Genomic DNA, 23,729 nt, shown 5'->3' with positions numbered 1-23,729 from the left:
TTCTCCTGTACTGCAGTCAAACTTTTCTGATTGCCCAATGAATGTTTCACCAAATTTCTAGGATCTACAGCCAAACGACAAGCAGTGTTGTCAATGCGGAGGGAAATATTTGGTTCCTTTTTAATAAGTAAACACTCTTCAACCTCTCCAGCTTTACATTATCTCTTTTCCTTCACCTGGGTATCTTCCGCACCTTGTGCAGCTAAGAGTTCTAACCCTCCCATAATTGGTTGACTTTATATGCACCATTCTTTGTGAGACAACCTTCACCTCCTTCGTCAGTTTTCATAATCACACCCCTTTTCTCCATTTGGTAACACCGACTGAAACAATCTGTGCTTCAATTGTTCTTTACTTTCCGAATCAGAGGATGGCACATTATTGGCGCCATGAACCTTCTGGTTGTTCACAGATACAGCGGTAGAACCTCTACATGGTCCTCCATCCACCTTCCTCTTAGTTTTCAAAAGGAATTATTTGTCTTCTTTGCTATTTGCTTCCTTTACCTTGAAGAGTCACTGTGGACCTTTAAAGGATGTGGGTTATCCAGCCATTCGCTTAGTATCACTTCACAGTACTTACTGTCCTCGTCCTGACTAATAGATGATGCCAAGCTATCATGTATACTTTCCTTCAAAACAGGCATGCTCTGGGAAATTCTGTCACCTGAAGAGAATGCCAATGGGTTCACTGCAAGTGGCTGTAGCAAATTACTTTTCGGAAAGTCCAAGTCACTTTCTTCTTCCAGTTTACTGTCTTATTTACTCACTTTGGAAGAATTACTTGCCATTTGTCCAAGATCAGTTAGTGATAGGTCTATTCGGTAACAGCTGTTGATCATTACTTCATAATCAGAACCAAAATCAAATTCAGAGTTCTTGTCTGACTCTTCATCACTATCATTACTATTATATTTGGATTCCCCTTTCTTATGGTCACCTTCAGTCTTGGATTTCTCAGAATCTGGTTCTCTACTACAGTTATTTGATATGTGATCAAGGTCTTTCAACATTTCTTTCTTTGAGTCTCCACTGTCAAATTAATTTTCATAACTCCTCCATGCCCTACTGTTGGCATCTCATGCTCTATCTGCAGTATTTCCCTCGGACTCTCGCTAATCATGGGTGCCCCACAACCCAAAGATATGCAGGGTACGTGGACTGGCCACACTAAATTGACCCTCCATTGGAAAGAAAATGAATTGGGTACTTTAAATTTAAAAAATAAACAAGTAAAAAGGAATCATGGGTGAAGCTGCAATCTTCACTCTTGCCAAATAATTGCCCAAAAGTAAGTCTACTACTTTCACTGGGAACACCTTAACCAGCCTGGTAACTACTGGACCTGACACTGAATCACACACCAATTTATACAGTGGAACTGGGATACAAGCTCCACCTATCCCATTCACTAATACCTCCACTTTTATTGAGATCTCTGGAGGGGAAACCAAATCCTTCTCCAATACGAGAGTTTGAGTAGCACCTGTCCCCCTTTCGGATAGTTGAAAAAAAATATATTTTTATTCTCCTTTTTCATATTTTCTCTCACATTTACACCCACATTAAATAACAATCAGTAAAGAATGTAATCTCAGTCCCCACATCAATAACAACGATCCCATCCTCCCACCAAACCCCCAAACATTAGCCCGCATGTTTTTGTTTTTAAAAAAATATTTTTATTCTCCTTTTTCACATTTTCTCCTGAATTTACACCCACCAACAATAAACAATAATCAGCAACAGATCTGTCAATCCCCATAACAATAACAACAATCCCATCCTCCCACCAACCCCCAAACATCAGCCCGCATGTTAACATAAACAGGTGACAAAAAGGAATCAGGAATCACCCAAAGTCCCCATTAACACATACAGTCCCTCCCCTAATGTTCGATGTGATCCAATTCTCGAAAGTGCATAATGAATAACGCCCATGAATTGTAGAACCCTCCATCCTTCCCCTCAGCTCAAACTCAACCTTCTCATGAGTCAAGAATTCCAACAGGCCCCCCGCCACGCCAGGGCACAGGGTGGAGATGTTGATCTCCATCCTAACAGGATCCGCCTTCGGGCGATCAACGAGGCGAAGGCTACAACATCTGCCTCCGCGCCCGTTTCCAACCCCGGCTGGTCCGACACCCTGAATATGGCCTCTCGACGGCCCGGGTCCAGTTTCTCGTGCACCACTTTAGAGATTACCTAAAAAACCTCCTTCAAGTAAACCTCCAGCTTTGGACAGGACCAAAACATATGAAAGTGGTTTGTGGCCCCCCCCCCGCAATGTTCACACACGTCTTCTACCCTCTCAAAGAGCCGGCTCATCCTCGCCCTTGTAAGGTGTGCTCTGCATACCACCTTCAGCTGTATCAGCCCCAGCCTCGCGCATGAGGTGGAAGCGTTCAGTTTTCTCTTGGCCACTCCATCTGGGTTGCTATTTTCTCAAAAGCCCTGAAAATGGTTTCTACCTCCTTCTCTTCGAATTTTAGGAGGACCTGTATAAATTTAAACAATGGGTTCTATTCTAGGAATCAGCTGCCTTCTACTTTCTGATAGCTTCCCACCCATTTCCAGTGCCTTAATCTGGAAGGCTCGCTGTTTTGCCTTTTCTTCTCTTTCTCTCTCTCTAATTCCAAACTCCTCATTTCTGTCCCCATTTCGTTTTGCTTCATCTCCATTTCTTTTTCTTCTTTTTGCCTCGGATCCATTTTTTTTGCTCTTTTTGCTTTAGCTCCCTTTTTGTTGCATCTCCATTTCTATTCTTTTTAATTCCCTTTCATGCTCTGACTGCAATCAACCTCTCTCCATCTCAATTTTCCCACCAGAAAATCCGACTGATGCCAAACTATCTTGTGGGCTCGCCTGTGTTCCTAGCATCTCTTTCAAATTTAAACGTTGAGCAATCACTTCAATTATCTCCACATCTCTAGCCCTAGCTGGTAACTCTATTTTTAAGTCACCTGCTAAATTGAGTAGCTTGTCTTTTCGAAGCTCTTTGAAATAAACCAGAGTTAAGCCTTCCACCTGAAGAAAATGCTTAGCAGCTTCCAACGCACTCCTGTTTTATCACTACAAACCTGGTGTCTCTTTTTAATTTATACTGTAGCCCAAATTCGCTATCTACTGTTCCAAATATCCCAGAGGAGCCACTAATCTGTGTTACACCACCCTGGGTACGTGTGTAGTCAATTCCAACCCCATGTGCCATGGAGTCAAAACACAAGTGAACTAACCAATAATCCTGATTTTGAAAATCCTGAAATCTTTGACCCATGGCTGCCTAATAATTACAGTCACCAGGTTTGTAAGTTTAAACCGAGTTATTGTTTAATTATGACAAGAACAAATATGAAATACACAGTAAATACAACTGCTTAACGACAGTTGAGACCCCCTTTAAATGCTCCATCCTCTACCCATACACAAGACCGGCAACACAGAGGGGTGAGAAAGGGGAATAATAATAAGGATTAAGCTCAAAAAATAGGTAGCATGGCAGCACAGTGGTTAGCACTTCTGCCTCTCGGTCACGAGGTCCCAAGTTCGATCCCTGCCCTGGGTCACAGTCCATGTGGAGTTTGCACATTCTCCCGTGTCTGCTTGGGTCTCACCCCCACAACCCAAAAAGATGTGCAGGGTAGGTGGATTAGTCACGCCACATTGCCCCTTAATTGGAAAAATAATAATTGGGTACTCTAAATTTTTTTTTTTTAAAGCTCAAAAGGTGAGTCCATGCTTCAGATGATGAGCTATTTATTTAGTGCACTTTCATAGAATTTACAGTGCAGAAGGAGGCCATTCGGCCCATCGAGTCTGCACCGGCTCTTGGAAAGAGCACCCCACCCACCCCACTTTCTTCACAGTATGAGCGTGGTTTAAAGTCTCTGGTTTGCAGCCTGCAATGATCTTCCTTTCAACTAGCAATATCTTACAGCTTTTCCAGGGGAGGCCCCTGGGTTCACTTCAGCCTGTTCTGGAGAGGAACTTATCAGATTTGGTCTCAGCTTGCATCAGGCTTTTCTGCCGAGAGAGTTGGTTCCCACAGTGATTTCTGGTGAGAATTAGCTGGTTACTCTTGGAGAAAACAGAGTGCGAAAAAGAGAGGTTTGCCAAAGCGAAATGGAAAGCTCCTTCAGTCTCTGAACCACTTCAGAGGGAATAGATCCAATCACCACCTGTTACCCGACGGACCAAAGCCATTTGGGCCAATCCATTGGCGTCAGTCAAATCAATCAATCGAAACTCAGCCAATCACTGTCATTAGAGCAGCTCAGTCCACAACTCCAGTCCAAACCAGCACAGGCATCTTCTCCAATTAAAGGCACAGGCCGCATTCCTCAAACACACATGTTCATAAATCATTCATGGCTCAAAAAAGTAACGGCAAAATGAAAGAATGTGTAAAAAAGGGAATAAACAGGAAGGTTCCTTACACACTGGGGTACAGTGCCGGTGGGTACAGGTCTGTCACTGGATAACATTGGGTAGAGTGCTGGTCGGTACAGGTCTGTCACTGTATAACACTGGGGTGCAATACTGGTGAGGACAGGTCTGTCACTGTATAAAACTTGGAGACAGTACTGGTGGGGACAGGTCTGTCACTGTATAACACTGGGGTACAATACTGGTGTGTACAGGTCTGTCACTGTATAACACAGGGGCACAGTACTGGTGGGGACAGGTCTGTCACTGTATAACACTGGGGTACAGTACTGGTGGGGACAGGTCTGTCACTGTATAACACTGGGGTGCAATACTGGTGGGGACAGGTCTGTCACTGTATAACACTGAGGTATTGTCCTGATGGGGTCAGGTCTGTCACTGTATAACGCTGGGTTACAGTACTGGTGGGGACAGGTCTGTCACTGTATAACACTGAGGTATTGTCCTGATGGGGACAGGTCTGTCACTGTATAACGCTGGGTTACAATACTGGTGAGGACAGGTCTGTCACTGTATAACGCTGGGTTACAGTACTGATGGGGACAGAACTGGTGTGTACTGGTCTGTCACTTCATAACACTGGGGTACAATCAGAGATGGGGACAGGGCTGTCACTGTATAACACTGGGATACATTACTGGTGTGTATAGGTCTGTCACTGTATACCACGGGTGCAGTGCTGGTGTTACAGGTCTGTCACTGTATAACACTGGAATACAGTACTGGCGGTGCAGGTCTGTCTCGCTACATAACACTGGGGTACAGCACTGATGGGTACTGGCCTGTCATTGCATAACACTGGCGCAATGCTGTTGGGTTGAGGTCTGACACGGTATAACACTGGGATACAGTACTGCTGGGTATATGACCATCCCTGTTTAGTACTGGGATACAGTTCAGTACAGATGGGTACGGGTCTGCCACTGCATAATACTGGGGTACAATACTGATGGGGACAGTTCTGTCACTATATAACACTGGGACACAGTATTGGTGGATCTGACATGGTATAACACTGGCATACATTACTGGTGGGTACAGGTCTGACACGGTATAACACTGGGATACTGTAGGTCTGTCACTATGTAACACTGGGGCACAGTACTGATGAGGACAGGACTGTCACTGTATAACACTGGGGTGCAGGTCTGACAAGCTATAACACTGGGATACGGTTCAAGTGAGTGCAGGTCTGTCACTGTATAACATTGGTATATAGTACTGGTGTGGACAGGTCTGCCATTGTATAACACTGGGGTACAGTACTGGTCGATACAGGTCTGCTACTGTATAACACTGGGGTATAGTGCTGGTCGATACAGGTCTGCCCCTGTGTAACACTGGGGTACAGAATTGGTGGGTAAAAGTCTGTCAGTGCATAACACTGGGACATTGTAGTGGTGCGTACACTTCTGTCACTGTATAACACTGGGGTACAGTATTGTTGAGTACAGTTCTGCCAGTGTATAACATTGGGATATGGTGGTGGTGGGGACAGGTCTGGCACTATATAACACGGGTACAGTATTGGTGGATTCAGGTCTGTCACTATAACATTGGGATATCGTACTGGTGGGTGCAAGTCTGTCACTGTATAACACTGGGATACAGTACTGGTGGGGACAGGTCTGTCACTGTATAACACTGGGATACAGTACTGGTGGGGACAGGTCTGTCACTATAACACTGGGATACAGTACTGGTGGGGACAGGTCTGCCACTATAACACTGGGATACAGTACTGGTGGATACAGGTTGGTCATTGCACAAAACTGGGATATGGTACAGGTGGATACAAGTCTGTCACTGTACAACATTGGGGTAATGTACACGTGGATACAGGTCAGTTACTGCACAAAACTGGGATATAGTACAGGTGGATACAGGTCTGTCACTGTATAACACTGGGGTGCAGTACTGGTGGGTACAGGTCTGTCACTCATAATACTGGGGTACTATATTGGTTGGTAGAGGTCTGCCACTGAGTAACACTGCGGTACAGTATTGGTGGGTACTGGTTTGTCTCTGTATAACGCTGGGATACATTACTCGTGGGTACATTCTGTCACTGTATAACACTGGGGGGGGGCGGGTACAGTGCTGGCAGGTACAGATCTGCCACTGGATAACCCAGGTACAATACTGATGGGCACAGGTCTGTCACTTCTACTGGTGGGTACAGGTCTGTCTCTGTATAACACTGGGATATTGTAGAACAGAGACTTTACAGTGCACAAGGAGGCCATTCGGCCCATCGAGTCTGCACCGGCCCTTGGAAAGAGTACCTTACTTAAGCCCCACACCACCCTATACCCTTAACCCCACCTAACCTTTTTAGACACTAAGGGCAATTTAGCATGGTCAATCCACCTAACCTGCACATCTTTGGACTGTGGGAGGAAGCCGGAGCACCCGGAGGAAACCCATGCAGGCACGGGGAGAATGTGCAGACTCCGCACAGACAGTGACCCTAGCCAAGAATCAAACCTGGGACCCTGGCGCTGTGAAGCAGCCGTGCTAACCACTATGCTACCGTGCTGCCCACATTGGTGGATTCAGATCTTTCACTATATAATACTTTGATATAGTACTGGTGGGTCTGTCAGTGTATAACATGGGTACAGTACTGGTGGGTACAGGCCTGTCACTATAACACTGGGGTGCAGTATAAGTGGGCACAGATCTGTCAATGTGTGACACTGGGATACAGTATTAGTGGGTACCCATCTCTTACTTTACATTGTCTTCCCTTCATGTGGACGGCACAATGAATTGACTTAAAAGCACCTTCTGCAAAACAGATGGGAATCGGTAGTGAATGCTGTCCTAGCCAGTGATGCTCACATCTGTGATTGAATGAAAAAGCGCTCTGCCCATTGAGAATAGCCCATGTGTTGTTGATTCAGGAGTCACTTTGGGGTGATTTGGGAAAAGGTTGTTGTTGGGCATTTATTTTGGCAATATGGCAGAGGAGTGCAGAATGTTTACAGTGCAGGACCAGGCTATTTGGCCCATCGACTCCCCGAGCAGGCAATTCACTGAGTGCCGTTCCTCCTTTTTCTCTCCGTAGCGTTGCACACTCTTCCTTTTCAGATAGTAGTTCTTTCTCAAATGTCTCACTCGATTGAACCTGTCTCTGACACGCACTCAGGCAGCACCTTCAAGACCCCTACCACCCTCTCCGTGACCAGGTTTTTTTTGATATCGCTTTTGTGAATTACTTTAAATCTGTGCCCCCTCGTTCTCGATCCTCCCACCAGTGGGAACAATTTCCCTGCTGTCTATTCTGTCCAGGCCCCTTGTGATTTTGAGTGCCTCTATCAAATATCTGCTCAGCTTCTGTTTTCCAAGGACAGTGTCTTATCTTCTCCAATCTGTCTTCATAACTGAATTCCTCATCCCTGGATCCATTCTTGTGAATCTTATCCCCACTCGCTCCAGTGTCTTCACATTCTTCCAAACGTGTGGCCCTCAAAACTGGATAAAACTTTCCAGCTGAGACTGAACCAGTGTCTTGTACATGTTCAGCGTAACCTCCTCGCTCTCGTGCTCTGCACCTTTGTGAATAAAGGATGCTATGTTCTAATATCCAAGCCTCGAAGCCGAGAAAATAGGAGCAGGAGGAGGCCGTTTGGGCCTTCGAGCCTGCTCCGCCATTCATGCCTGATCATCCAACTCAGTAGCCTAACCCCCTCGCCCCTCCCCAATCCTTTCATCCGTTGCGTCCCAAGAGCTATAATCTAACTGCTTCTTGAAAACTTACAATAGTTTGACCTCAACCACTTCCTGTGGTAATGAATTCCACAGGCCGACTGTTCTCTGGGTGAAGACGTTTCTCCTCATCTCTGTCCGAAATGGTGTACCCCATATCCTCAGACTGTGACCCCTGGGTCTGGGCATCCCCACCATCGGGAACATTCTTCTTGCATCTACCCTGTCTGGTCCTGTTAGAATTTTATAGGTTTCAGTGAGATCCCCCCCTCATTCTTCTGAACTCCAGGGAATATATCCTAACTGACTCATCTCTCCTCATACATTAGTCCTGCCATCTCAGGAATCAGCGTGGTAAACCTTTGCTGCACTCCCTCTACAGCAAGAACATCCTCCCTCAGATAAGACCAAAACTGCGCACACTATTCCAGGTGTGGCCTCACCAAGGTCCTGTATAATTGCAGCAGGACATCCCTGCTCCTTAACTTGAATCCTCTCGCTGTGAAGGCCAACATACCATTTGTCTTCTTTACCGCCTGCTGCACCTGCGTGCTGACCTTCAGTGACTGGTGTACGCGGACACCCAGGTCCCGTTGTACGTTCCCCTCTCCTAATTTATGGTCATTCAGATAATCTGCCTTGTCAATTTTGCTATCGAACTGGATAACCTCACATTTATCCACTCACTCAACTTGTCCAAATCACACAGAAGGACCTCTGCATCCTCTTCATAGCTCCCCCTCCCCCTGCCATTTTCAGTGACTCTGCACGCGTTGATTTCTCCGCTCCTGTTGCCCCTTTCAAGATTACACCTATTGCAGGCTGTTTCTCCGAATTCTTCCTCCCAAAATGAATCACTGCACATTTCTCCAACTATTCGCCCATTCCACTGCCTTGGTTTATGTCCTTTTCAGGTTCCGCACTGTCATTCTGCCAGAACATGATGTTTTCAGGTGTCGTGTCATCTGCAAATCCTGAAAGTGTGCGGTGTACACCAAGATCCAGATCATTCACATCTATCAGTAAGAGCAGTGGTCCCGGATACCGACACCCCCCCCCCCCCCCCCCCCCCACCCCCCCCCCCCCCCCCCCCCCCCCCCCCACCACGGGGGAACTTCGCTACGAACCTTCCTCCAGTCCGAGAAACATCCATTAACCCCTGCTGTCTATTTCCTGTCACTCAGACAATTTTGTATCCATGTGTGTCTAGGGGTGGGGAGGCAATCTCATCGAGGGGTTCGAGGTGGTTTGCATATAGAATAATAGATTCCTGGGAGAGAGTTACAGACTGGAATCTAATCGAGGGATTCGGGGCTGTTTATATATAGAATAACAGATACTCGGGTGTGAGATACAGACTGGAATCTAATCGAGGAGTTCGGGGTGGTTTGAATATAGAATAATAGATTCCTGGGAGTGAGTTACAGACTAGAATCTAATCGAGGGATTCGGGGCTGTTTATATATAGAATAACAGATACTCGGGTGTGAGATACAGACTGGAATCTAATCGAGGAGTTCGGGGTGGTTTGCATATAGAATAACAGATACCTGGGTGTGAGATACAGACTGGAATCTAATCGAGGGGTTCGGGGTGGTTTGCATATAGAATAACAGATACCCGGGAGTGAGTTACAGACTGGAATCTAATCGAGGGGTTTAGAGTGGTGTATATATAGAATAACAGATACCGGGAGTGAGTTACAGACTGGAATCTAATCGAGGGGTTTAGAGTGGTGTATATATAAAATAACAGATACCCGGGAGTGAGTTACAGACTGGAATCTAATCGAGGGGTTCAGGGTGGTGTATATACAGAATAACAGATACCCGGGAGTGAGTTACAGACTGGAATCTAATCGAGGGGTTCAGGGTGGTTTATATATAGAATAACAGATACCCGGGAGTGAGTTACAGACTGGAATCTAATCGAGGGGTTCAGGGTGGTTTGTATATAGAATAGCAGATACCCGGGACTGAGTTACAGACTGGAATCTAATCGAGAGGTTCGGGGTGGTTTATATATAGAATAACAGATATCCGGAAGTGAGTTACAGACTGGAATCTAATCGAGGGATTCAGGGTGGTTTATATACAGAATAACAGATACCCGGGAGCGAGTTACAGACTGAAATCTAATCGAGGGGCTCTGGGTGGTTTATATATGGAATAACAGATATCCGGGAGTGAGTTACAGACTGGAATCTAATTGAGGGACTTGGGGTGGTTTATATATAGAATAACAGATACCCGGGAGTGAGTTACAGACTGGAATCTAATCGAGGGACTCAGGGTGGTTTCTATATAGAATAACAGATATCCGGGAGTGAGTTACAGACTGGAATCTATTTGAGGGACTTGGGGTGGTTTATATTTATATAATAATAGATTCCCAAGAGTGAGTTACAGACTGGAATCTAATTGAGGGGATCGGGGTGGTTTATATATATATATAATAATATATTCCCGGGAGTGAGTTACAGACTGGAATCTAATCGAGAGGTTCAAGTTGTTTGAGCACGGGATTAGATAACGCTCCCTCTACACTGTCCCCATCAAACACTCCCAGGACAGGTACAGCACGGGGTTAGATAGAGAGTAAAGCTCCCTCTACACTGCCTTCATCAAACACTCCCAGGACATGCACAGAACGGGGTTAGATACAGAGTAAAGCTCCATCTACACTGTCCCCATCAAACACTCCCAGGACAGGTACAGCACGGGGTTAGATACAGAGTAAAGCTCCCTCTACACTGTCCCCATCAAACACTCCCAGGACAGGTACAGCATGGGGTTAGATACAGAGTAAAGCTCCCTCTACACTGTCCCCATCAAACACTCCCGGGACAGGTACAGCACAGGGTTAGATACAGAGTAAAGCTCCCTCGACACTGTCCCCATCAAACACACCCAGGACAGGTACAGCACGGGGTTAGATACAGAGTAAAGCTCCCTCTACACTGTCCCCATCAAACACTCCCGGGACAGGTACAACACGGGGTTAGATACAGAGTAAAGCTCCCTCTACACTGTCCCCATCAAACACTCCCAGGACAGGTACAGCACGGGGTTAGATACAGAGTAAAGCTCCCTCTACGCTGTCCCCATCAAACACTCCCAGGACAGGTACAGCACTGGGTTAGATACAGAGTAAAGCTCCCTCTACACTGTCCCCATCAAACACTCCCAGGACAGGTACAGCACGGGGTTAGATACAGAGTAAAGCTCCCTCTACACTGTCCCCATCAAACACTCCCAGGACAGGTGCAGCACGGGGTTAGATACAGAGTAAAGCTCCCTCTACACTGTCCCCATCAAACACTCCCAGGACAGGTACAGCACGGGGTTAGATACAGAGTAAAGCTCCCTCTACACTGTCCCCATCAAGCACTCCCAGGACAGGTACAGCACGGGGTTAGATACAGAGTAAAGCTCCCTCTACACTGTCCCCATCAACCACTCCCAGGACAGGTACAGCACGGGGTTAGATACAGAGTAAAGCTCCCTCTACACTGTCCCCATCAAACACTCCCGGGACAGATACAGCATGGGGTTAGATACAGAGTAAAGCTCCCTCTACACTGTCCCCATCAAACACACCCAGGACAGGTACAGCACGGGGTTAGATACAGAGTAAAGCTCCCTCTACACTGTCCCCATCAAACACTCCCAGGACAGGTACAGCACGGGGTTAGATACAGAGTAAAGCTCCCTCTACGCTGTCCCCATCAAACAATCCCAGGACAGGTACAGCACGGGGTTAGATACAGAGTAAAGCTCCCTCTTCATTTGCAATTTTTTCAGAGAGAATCCATGATGTCGAGCTGTTTCACCTTTTCCACAGCGGTTGAAATGAGCGGGTGATCAATCTATGGAACAGGCACCCTCGGGAGATGGTGCAAGCAGTTAGGATCGATCCATCCAAATGGAAATTGCAATGGATTGCTCTCAGATAACACTTTTGTGTTACAGTATGCGAGTCTGTTCAGACACACTGTCTGCTGAGTGAAACATGACTTTGGAGGAGCAGGTGGCTTTTAACCTACAATTCCTCTCCACCACTTGGGGTTTTCCTCATCTCATGTATGGGTCTCTTGTAGATTAAGTGATAGAGATTGATTGCTGTGATTTAGTCAACAACTCCATTATCTTTGTGGAGTGTGACTGCGAGAGGGTGAACTGGATGTATCTCCGTCTTTTATCAGCCATCCATTTCTACTCTCTCTCTCTCTCTCTCTCTCTCTCTCTCTCTCTCTCTCTTTCTCTCTTTCTCGATTCCTATCTCTTTCTACCTTTCTTTCTGTCTCTCTTGCTATATTGCTCCCTGCCTCCCCGTCTTTCCCCCTGCCTCCCCATGTCTCCCCGTCTGTCCACCTGCCTCCCCGTCTATCCCCCTGCCTCCTCGTCTCTGCCCTGCCTCCCCGTCTCTCCCCCTGCCTCCCCGTTCCCCCACTGCCTCCTCGTCTTTCCCCCTGCCACCCCGTCTCTCCCCCTGCCTCCGTGTCTCTCCCCATGCCTCCCCGTCTCTCCGCCTGCCTCCCCGTCTCTCCCCCTGCCTCCCCGTCTCTCCCCCTGCCTCCCCGTCTCTCCCCCTGCCTCCACGTCTCTCCCCCTGCCTCCCCGTCTCTCCCCCTGCCTCCCCGTCTCTCCCCCTGCCTCCCCGTCTCTCCCCCGCCTCCCCGTCTCTCCCCCTGCCTCCCCGTCCCTCCCCCTGCCTCCCCGTCTCTCCCCCTGCCTCCCCGTCTCTCCCCCCGCCTCCCCGTCTCTCCCCCCGCCTCCCCGTCTCTCCCCCCGCCTCCCCGTCTCTCCCCCTGCCTCCCCGTCTCTCCCCCTGCCTGCCCGTCTCTCCCCCTGCCTGCCCGTCTCTCCCCCTGCCTGCCCGTCTCTCCCCCTGCCTGCCCGTGTCTCCCCCTGCCTGCCCGTGTCTCCCCCTGCCTGCCCGTGTCACCCCCTGCCTGCCCGTGTCTCCCCCTGCCTGCCCGTGTCTCCCCCTGCCTGCCCGTGGCTCCCCCTGCCTGCCCGTGGCTCCCCCTGCCTGCCCGTGTCTCCCCCTGCCTGCCCGTGTCTCCCCCTGCCTGCCCGTGTCTCCCCCTGCCTGCCCGTGTCTCCCCCTGCCTGCCCGTGTCTCCCCCTGCCTGCCCGTGTCTCCCCCTGCCTGCCCGTGTCTCCCCCTGCCTGCCCGTGTCTCCCCCTGCCTGCCCGTGTCTCCCCCTGCCTGCCCGTGTCTCCCCCTGCCTGCCCGTGTCTCCCCCTGCCTGCCCGTGTCTCCCCCTGCCTGCCCGTGTCTCCCCCTGCCTGCCCGTGTCTCCCCCTGCCTGCCCGTGTCTCCCCCTGCCTGCCCGTGTCTCCCCCTGCCTGCCCGTGTCTCCCCCTGCCTGCCCGTGTCTCCCCCTGCCTGCCCGTGTCTCCCCCTGCCTGCCCGTGTCTCCCCCTGCCTGCCCGTGTCTCCCCCTGCCTGCCCGTGTCTCCCCCTGCCTGCCCGTGTCTCCCCCTGCCTGCCCGTGTCTCCCCCTGCCTGCCCGTGCCTCCCCTGCCTGCCCGTGTCTCCCCCTGCCTGCCCGTGTCTCCCCCTGCCTGCCCGTGTCTCCCCCTGCCTGCCCGTGTCTCCCCCTGCCTGCCCGTGTCTCCCCCTGCCTCCCCATCTCTCCACCTGCCTCCCCCTCTCTCCCCCTGCCTCCCCCTCTCTCTCCCTGCCTCCCCGCCTCTCTCTCCCTGCCTCCCCGCCTCTCTCTCCCTGCCTCCCCTCCCTGCCTCCCCGTAGCTCTCCCCTTCCCTCTCCCTTCTCTTTCTCACTTTTACTGGCACTCTCACTCTCTCTTTCTGGCTCTTTCTCTCTCTCTGGCTCTTTCTCTCTCTCTCTCACTTTCTCTCTCTCTTTCTGGCTCGTTCTCTCTCTCTCTTTCTGGCTCTTTCTCTCGCACTTTCCCTCTCTCTCTCTCTCTTTCTGGCTCTTTCTCTCTCTCTTTCTGGCCCTTTCTTTTTCTGGCTCTTTCTCGCTCTCTTTCTGGCACTTTCTCTCTCTCTCTTTCTGGCACTTTCTCTCTCACTTTCTCTCTCTCTCGCTCGCACTTTCCCTCTCTCTCTCCTTCTGGCTCTTTCTCTCGCACTTTCCCTCTCTCTCTCGCCCTTTCTCTCTCTCTTTCTGGCTCTTTCTCACTTTCCCTCTCTCTCTCTCTCTCTCTTTCTGGCTCTTTCTCTTTATCTTCCTCTTTCTTTCTTTTTCTCTTTGATTGGGCAGCACTTGCTGAACAACCCTGAGTGCGTTAATAGCTACTTTAACCACCAATCAGTCCAGCTTGTCATGTGGCTCATTTATACGTGGTTGAAGTGACATACAATCATACAGAGGTTCTTTCAAACAAAAAGAATATGTTCAAGGACTTTTCTGAATTACCCGTGAGCAGGGGAACTTATAGTTCCCCGTTGATTTTTGCAAAGCAACGCCTCGGCCAATCAGAATCAACTTGCCAACCATTCAGCTCCTTTCCCTCCAGCAGTATAAGTTGTTGTGGTCGTTTGAAGTTTGCCATTCTTGTGTCTGTCCTGATGAATGCGAGATGAAATGCTTCAGCAACATGTCTCCCTTTACCGCAATATTCTAGATCTCTATTCTACACGCTGCATCCACTACCCTCATCAAACCTGAGGGCCTTGGCAACATGACACCGGTACACAGCTTCACCGGAATGGAGCTAGGCCGTAGAGAGAGTTAAATTAGGAGGATGCTTTGCACAGACCAGGTTTGTATTTTCTTGAGCGTAGAAGGTAAAGGGGTGAACCAATCGCAGTGTGAGAAGTCAAGAGGGTGACTGAAGGGAATCGGTTCCCTCCTGTGGGCAGTGGGCTGAGTGGGCCTCCTCTCCCTGTGAGACGGGCTGGAGGGGGGCTGACTGGGCCTCCTCCTGTTCCTGTGAGACGGGCTGGAGGGGGGCTGACTGGGCCTCCTCCTGTTCCTGTGAGACGGGCTGGTGGGGGGCTGAATGGGCCTCCTCTCCCTGTGAGACGGGCTGGAGGGGGGCTGAATGGGCCTCCTCCTGTTCCTGTGAGATGGGCTGGAGGGGGCTGAATGGGCCTCCTCCTGTTCCTGTGAGACGGGCTGGAGGGGGCTGAATGGGCCTCCTCCTGTTCCTGTGAGACGGGCTGGAGGGGGGCTGAATGGGCCTCCTCCTGTTCCTGTGAGACGGGCTGGTGGGGGGCTGAATGGGCCTCCTCCTGTTCCTGTGAGTTGCGCTGGAGGGGGGCTGATTGGACCTGTTCCTGTGAGACGGGCTGGAGGGGGGCTGAATGGGCCTCCTCCTGTTCCTGTGTGAGACAGTCTGGAGGGGGGCAGAATGGGCCTCCTCCTGTTCCTGTGAGTTGCGCTGGAGGGGGGCTGAATGGGCCTTCTCCTGTTCCTGTGAGACGGGCTGGAGGGGGGCTGAATGGGCCTCCTCCTGTTCCTGTGAGACGGGCAGGAGGGGGCTGAATGGGCCCCCTGGTCCTGTTCCTGTTCCAGTTCCAAATCCTCAGAGACACTAGATATTTAACCAGTGGCACTGATTGTTATGTTAGCCTTACAGGGCTGAGATGTGGTGAAGTGTAGTTTTGTGGAGGGGAGGGGAGTTTGGAATCTTGGGGAATTTTCTAACCCAGAGGGACATGGAGATCCGGTTCGGCTGTATATTTTTAAAGGGGTATGTGGGTCGGGCAGGAAAGTGGAAAATCAGCCATGGGTTTTGGGTGATTTCTGATGTGGCTCTGCCCTCGCGCCTCCTCGAGGACCTGTCGTGTGCATGGAGGTGGTCTACTAGGCAGCCTCTTGTTTGGGTGGGGTGGGGAGAGGGATTGCAGTATATCGGGGGCGGGGGGGGGGGGGTTGGAGGATCTGTTCTCTCTCTAGTTTGTACAGAGGACTGGCGAGTGGGCAGCCCAGTAACTGATCGGATTGTTTCTTGTGTTCCCTTGTCCAGACCCCACAGCCGACCTAAGATGAACGATGAAGTCCGCCAGGAAGCCGACCGCCTCGGGCAGCAGCAGGTCCCCTCCCACAGGGCGGCAGAGGGGCCTCAAGCGCAGGCACATCGAGCAGGGAGCTGAGGCAGGCAGCACGGGCCAACAGGCCCATGGGGCACCCACCACCAGGAGGGCCCAGGGGAAGCAAGAGGGGTGGCCCAAGGAAGTCAAGGGCCTTGCGCCGCCTGTCAAAGAGGCTGGGGTCAGAAACCAGGCGGAGGGCAGGAACCAGCTGGGCCACACGAGGGAGGCTGAGGTGGGAGGCTTGCCCAGGGAGGAGGGGAGGGCTGCCTCCGAGGCTGGCAAGGCCGAGGGGACGTCCAGCCGGAAGACTGCCACCTTTAAGTCCCGGGCACCCCGCAAGAAGCTGGTGGAGGATCTGTCGGGCGCTGAGGGGCGGGAGGATTCGAGCAGCAACAGCAGCGAGGGGTCGGGAGTCTGCGCCCGGGCCCAGCCCATGCCCGAGGAGCCCCCTCCACTCCCCGCGCCGGCTGACGAGCCCTGCCCTAGCGTCAGCTCCTCGGGTACCGAGACAGCCAGCGAGCATTCGGCTGACTGCGAGGAAGACGAGGCTGAGGGGCTCCCCCCGGTGTCCCGTCCCCTGCCCACCCAGCGTGTGCTGGCACGCCGCAATGGTGCCTTTCGACCCGGAACGCTGAGGCACTGCCGGCGGCACTGTCGGGACCTGGCTGTGCAGTTCGACGGAGACCAGGTGGTCACCTACTTCGAGGGGGCCTGGGGTGGTGAGGGCGGAGGGGAGCTCAGCGTGCTTCTGGACCTGGCACCCCCCGCCTCCACCTTGGCCCCCGGCACCCGGGTCTGTGCCCGTGCCGGTCCACACCAGTTAACCTTCCGGGACGGTGCAGTTACCGAGATCGGGCAGGGAGCAGCCCCCTACAGGGTCCTTTTTGACAGGGTTGGGCAGCACGAGGGCCATGAGGAGGAAGAGGAGGCATGGGTGCCGCTCGATGACCTGAGGCTTCTGCGGGCTCCTTGGCTCCCGGAGCCGGCCCCCCACGCCCATCCGGAGAGGAGCCCCACACCCCCGGACCACCCCTCCAGCGGCCCTCCCGCCCAGCCCCGGCAGCCTGAGGATGCTGAGGTATTGAAGCTGAGCCTGAACATGGGCGGGTGCAGGCAGGAGGGCATGCAGGACACGGCCCTGCGGCCGGGACTCCTGCCTTCCTCGCCTGCCCCACCAGCTCCCCAGCAGCAGCAGCAAATAGTGTCCCAGGAAGGCGGTGGAGGCAGCACCAGCAGCAGCGTGTCGCTGGACAGCCGCCTGACACCGGGCTCCCGCTCACGTACTCCTTTGGTGCCCACGGGCACCGCTGTGGCCGCCCAGCATAAATACAAGAAGGGTGACGTGGTCTGTACGCCCAATGGCATCCGCAAGAAGTTTAATGGCAAGCAGTGGCGACGGCTGTGCTCCCGCGATGGCTGCATGAAGGAGTCTCAGCGGCGGGGCTATTGCTCTCGCCACCTCTCCATGCGCACCAAGGAGCTGGAGGGGGCCTCAGATGGCAGGGCCAGTGGCCTCCGGGAGGGCAGCTCAGAGTTCGACTGGGACGACACGTCCCGGGACAGCGAGGTCAGCAGCGCCCGCACTGACCCCCACCCCCGGCTGCTGGCGGCCTCCGACCTCTCCAGCTTCAACTCGGACGAGTGTGACGCGGCCAACATGCTGGTGTCGCTTGGCAGCTCACGCTCTGGTACGCCAGGCTTCTCGCCAGTCTCCAACCAGTCGCCCTTCTCGCCGGCACCCTCCCCCTCGCCCTCACCCCTCTTTGGCTTCCGGCCAGCCAGCTTCAGCCCCATCACCGCCTCGCCCGTCATCCAACGGACGGCCTGCTCCTCCTCCTCTCGCCACCGGCACGCCAGCACACCCAAGCTGGGAGTCCTGACGCCGGAGATGGTACATCACCACCACCAGCAGCAGCTGCACCAGCGCGAGCGCCACTCCTCTGGCATCCAGCCCACCTTCCAGACCAGCCTGACATTCACTGTGCCCATGAGCCCGGGCAAGACCAAGGGCAAGGCAGACTGGGCACACGGCAGCGCAGCCTCTGCCACTGTGGCTGCTGGTGACTACCACAAGAGTGACAGCATGGACTCGGGGGTGGAGTCGGTCCCCCATACCCCCACCCCCTCGGTACCCGCCGGCTTCCAGGCCGTATCCCCCCCAGCTGGGCCCTTCCCCCGCTCCCGCCAGCCCTCACCCCTGCTGCTGACCCCGCCTGCCACCATGACCTCCGACCCCATGGCAGCCAGCCCCTCGGTGAGACGGGTGCCCGCCGCCCAGCGCGATTCACCGGTCATTGTGCGCAACCCCGATGTGCCGCTGCTGCCAGCCCACTTCATCGAGCGGCCCCTGGGTGGGGGAGACAGTGGTGCCCGTGGCGGGGGAGGGGGTGTTGTTGGAGTAGCGGGAGGGGGCAGCCCCCGGGCAGCCAAGGGGAGCACCAAGGAGCACCACCGCCATCTGGCCACCAGTAGCAAAGCACCGCTCCAGGCCCCCGTGGCCATCAACGCCAACCGTATCCAGGGCATGGCGCACGTCCCCTCTCCTGGCCAGCCGGCCGGGGGCCTGGGCGTGGCCGCTGTCTTGACCCCCTCCCGTCAGGAGCCGCCCATCCAGCCTGTGGCCTTCCACCCCTCGCCAGCCGCCCTGCTCCCAGTCATCGTCCCCTCGCAGCTCGGAGAGTTCAACCACCCGGCTCCGAAGAAGGAGGTCATCATGGCACGACCAGGAACAGGTACTGACATTCCATCTTTACTCTCTGTCTCTCAACCTCTGCAGGGGTGGGTGGGGGGGAAAGCAAATTAAAATGCGGGAGGGCGCCTTCTGATGACTGTTCACCTTCTGGCGGGGGTGGATGTTGGGAACTGTAATTTGTACATGAACAGCCGATGTGTGTATGAACTGATTGATCATAGCGAGAGCTTGCGTGATTTTGTGAAGAGTACATCATGCCTCACTAAGTAGGCTAGACTTTCCAGGGAGGTCATTCGTGGTGTGGACAAGGTATGTTTAAGTATGTGTTTAAGTATGGACTTCCATAAGGCATTGGAAATGGTTCCAGATGAGACGCTGTGAGGAAACATAGAATTGGAGGCAGTCGATCGATTGGCCTGGCAATAAATTTAGAGGGAGGATGTAGAGAGCCTAAATAGTCGATATCCACTTATAATTGCAGCTTGTGATGGCCAATGATCTGTAACGGAGCTTTAAACTGGGCCTGTCAATGGGTGACTCTCTCTCCCCTGCCCCTCGCGCGCGCACCCCCTCCCCCCCCTCATGCGAGGAAGTGGGGTCGGAGGGGGGTTAGTGGTGCGCAGTGCAGATCCACCCAGAATGATGCTAAGGCCACAAGGGCTGAACTCCAAGGATAGGTTTCATCAACTGGACTTGTATTCCCTTGAGTGGAGCAGTTTAAGGGTGGGGGGGTGATCCAATTGAAGAATTTAACATGATTAAAAGATTTGATAGGGTTAGAAGAAAGGATCTGTTTTCTCTAGTGGTGAGGGAGAAATCTAGAGCCAGGGGTTGGTTGGGGGGGGGGGGGGGTAGAACCTTCAAATTCGAGCCAAGCGATTCAGAGGGTGATGTTAAGGAAAGTCTGGCTGATGTGGAGGAAAATGGAGTCGAGGCCAGGTTGGCCACGTGACGATTGAATGGCAAAACAGCCTTGAGGGGCCGAATGGCCTCCAGCTTCTTCCTATTGGTCCATGCTGCTGGTTACGTTCCACAAAAACCTCCTCTTCCCCCCCCCCCCCCCCCCCCCCGTCTTCATCTCACCCCATCAACATATCTTTCTATGCTGGATGATCTTCCAGTCTTCCTCAGAAACATGGTTCAAATGGACTTGAGAATGATGCATGTTTTTAAAAAATCTTTATTGTCACAAGTAGGCTTACATTAACACTGCAATGAAGTCACTGTGAAAATCCCCTGGTCGCCACATTACGGCACCTGTTTGGGTACACAGAGGGAGAATTTAGAATGTCTAAATTACCTAACAGCACGTCTCTCCGAACTTGTGGGAGGAAACCGGAGCACCCGGAGGAAACCCACGCAGACACCATGGGAGAAGGTGCAGACTCCGCACAGACAGTGACCCAAGCCAGGAATCGAACATGGGATCCTGGCACTGTGAAGCCATGGTGCTAACCACTATACTACCGTGCTGCCCACGTGTTATACGCTTGTTCAAAAAGGACTGCAATGATGAAGCTGGTAACTCCACCAGTTACTTTGACTTCAGTGGCGGGGAAACGCCTGGAAATTATAGTTCTGGACAGAATCAACAGTGATCAATAGACAAGTACAGGATAATTAAGGAAAGCCAGCATGGCTTCATTCAGGGAATATCATGTTTAACTAACTTCCTGGAGCCTTTTCAGGAGTTAACAGAGAAGGTGGATCAGGGCAACATTCTGATGTGGTGTATGTAGATTTTTAAAAGGCATTTGCTACAGTGCCACACAAGACTTGTGTGAAAAATTACAGCTCATGGATTTTATGGCAAGTTAACGTTTGGATAAAAGTGACAGGAAACCGAGAGTTGAGATAAACATTTGTTTTTCAGATTGGTGGTAGATTTATCGAGGGGTTCCCCAGGTCAGTGCTGGGACCCTTGCTCTTCCTAATATATATTAATTACCAAGACTGTGATGGGCAGGACATTATTTCAGTGTTGCAGACGATAAGATTGGAAACAGTTGCGATAAGGACAGTCTTGCATTTCCAAGGAGCCGAGACCTGTTGGTGGATTGGACAAGTGGCAGATTAAGTTCACTGCAGAGGAATGTGAGGTAATTCTAATGGCAAGAAGAATGTGGAGAGACAGAATAAAATTAAGGGGGAAATCCTGAAGAAGGTGCATGAGCAGAGTACATAAGTCATTGAAGATGGCAGGGCAGATGGCACAGTGGCGCAGTGGTTGTATGCTGCTGCCTCACGGTGCCAAGGACCTGCGACACAGTCCGTGTGGAGTTTGCATATTCTTCCGTGTCTGCGTGGGTCTCACCCCCACAACCCAATGATGTGCAGGTTAGGTGGATTGGACATGCTAAATTGCCCCTTAATTGGAAAAGAAGAAGATGGCATGTTGTATGGTATATCACACTGACCGTTACTATATATTTGGGGCGGCACGGTGGCACAGTGGTTACTCTACCTCACAGCTTCAGGGTCCCGGGTTCAATTCCGGCCTTGGGTGACTGCCTATGTGGAGTTTGTACTTTCTCCCCGTGTGCGTGCGTGGGTTTCCTACGGCTGCTCCGGTTTCCTCCCACAGTCCAAAGTAGTGCTGATTCGGTGGATTGGCCATGTTAAAATTGCCCCTTAGTGTCCAAAAGATTAGGTGGGGTTACTGGGTTACAGGGATGGGGCGGAGGTGTGGGCTTAAGTAGGTGCTCTTCTCAAGGGCCAGTGCAGACTCAATGGGCTGAATGGTCTACTTCCGTACTGTAACTTCTATGATTCGATGATTCTGTACCACAATGGTCTTTTGCAGTATATATGGCATTAACCTTTTACGGTATATAACACACTGACTGCTACGATATATCACACACTGACCTGCACAGTATATTGCACTGACCGGTACGGTATCATCACACTGGCGTGTATGGTATATCACACACTGACGTCTATGGTATATCACACACTGACCTGTACGGTATGTCACGCACTGACCTGTACGGTATATCTCACACTGACCTGAACGGTATGTCACACACTGACCTGTACGGTATATCTCACACTGACCTGTACGGTATGTCACGCACTGACCTGTACGGTATGTCACGCACTGCCCTGTGCGGTATGTCACACTGCCCTGTACGGTATGTCACACTGCCCTGTGCGGTATGTCACACTGACCTGTACGGTATGTCACACTGACCTGTACGGTATGTCACACTGCCCTGTGCGGTATGTCACACACTGACCTGTACGGTATGTCACACACTGACCTGTACGGTATATCTCACACTGACCTGAACGGTATGTCACACACTGACCTGTACGGTATGTCACGCACTGACCTGTACGGTATATCTCACACTGACCTGAACGGTATGTCACACACTGACCTGTACGGTATGTCACGCACTGACCTGTACGGTATGTCACGCACTGCCCTGTGCGGTATGTCACGCACTGCCCTGTGCGGTATGTCACACACTGACCTGTACGGTATATCTCACACTGACCTGTACGGTATGTCACGCACTGACCTGTACGGTATGTCACGCACTGCCCTGTGTGGTATGTCACACTGCCCTGTACGGTATGTCACACTGCCCTGTGCGGTATGTCACACTGACCTGTACGGTATGTCACACTGACCTGTACGGTATGTCACACACTGACCTGTACGGTATGTCACACACTGACCTGTGCGGTATGTCACACTGACCCGTACGGTATGTCACACACTGCCCTGTACGGTATGTCACACACTGACCTGTACGGTATGTCACACACTGACCTGTACGGTATGTCTCACACTGACCTGTACGTTATGTCACACTGCCCTGTACGGTATGTCACACTGCCCTGCACGGTATGTCACACACTGCCCTGTACGGTATGTCACGCACTGCCCTGTGCGGTATGTCACGCACTGCCCTGTGCGGTATGTCACGCACTGCCCTGTACGGTATGTCACACACTGACCTGTACGGTATGTCACACACTGACCTGTGCGGTATGTCACACTGACCTGTACGGTATGTCACGCACTGACCTGTACGGTATGTCACACACTGACCTGTACGGTATGTCACGCACTGACCTGTACGGTATGTCACACACTGCCCTGTGCGGTATGTCACACACTGACCTGAACGGTATGTCACACACTGACCTGTGCGGTATGTCACGCACTGACCTGTACGGTATGTCACACACTGACCTGTACGGTATGTCACACACTGACCTGTACGGTATGTCACACACTGACCTGAACGGTATGTCACACACTGACCTGTGCGGTATGTCACACTGACCTGTGCGGTATGTCACACTGACCTGTACGGTATGTCACACTGACCTGTGCGGTATGTCACACTGACCTGTGCGGTATGTCACACTGACCTGTACGGTATGTCACACACTGACCTGTACGGTATGTCACACACTGACCTGTACGGTATGTCACACACTGACCTGTACGTTATGTCACACTGCCCTGTACGGTATGTCACACTGCCCTGCACGGTATGTCACACACTGCCCTGTACGGTATGTCACGCACTGCCCTGTACGGTATGTCACGCACTGCCCTGTACGGTATGTCACACACTGACCTGTGCGGTATGTCACACACTGACCTGTGCGGTATGTCACACACTGACCTGTGCGGTATGTCACACACTGACCTGTGCGGTATGTCACGCACTGCCCTGTGCGGTATGTCACACACTGACCTGTACGGTATGTCACGCACTGCCCTGTGCGGTATGTCACACTGACCTGAACGGTATGTCAAAGCGACTTTGTGGCATATCACACAGACGTGTGCGATATAACTCACACTTACCTGTACTATATATCACACACTGACCTGTACAG

General features: G+C 52.0%; 1 protein-coding gene across 1 annotated transcript in view; it reads left to right on the top strand.

The window, feature by feature from the left end:
• LOC140387096 (protein capicua homolog) overlaps window positions 1-23,729 on the top strand; it is a 509,424-nt gene that overhangs the window by 156,047 nt on the left and 329,648 nt on the right. Inside the window, 1 exon segment of the mRNA XM_072470105.1 lies at window positions 16,105-18,903. Coding sequence (XP_072326206.1) covers window positions 16,131-18,903 — 2,773 coding nt within the window. The 5' untranslated portion in view covers window positions 16,105-16,130.

Source organism: Scyliorhinus torazame, chromosome 12 (assembly GCF_047496885.1).
Source record: "Scyliorhinus torazame isolate Kashiwa2021f chromosome 12, sScyTor2.1, whole genome shotgun sequence".
Classification (NCBI taxonomy): domain Eukaryota; kingdom Metazoa; phylum Chordata; class Chondrichthyes; order Carcharhiniformes; family Scyliorhinidae; genus Scyliorhinus; species Scyliorhinus torazame.
Note: the sequence above shows the minus strand (reverse complement) of the source record. Positions and strands in the feature narration are given on the sequence as shown.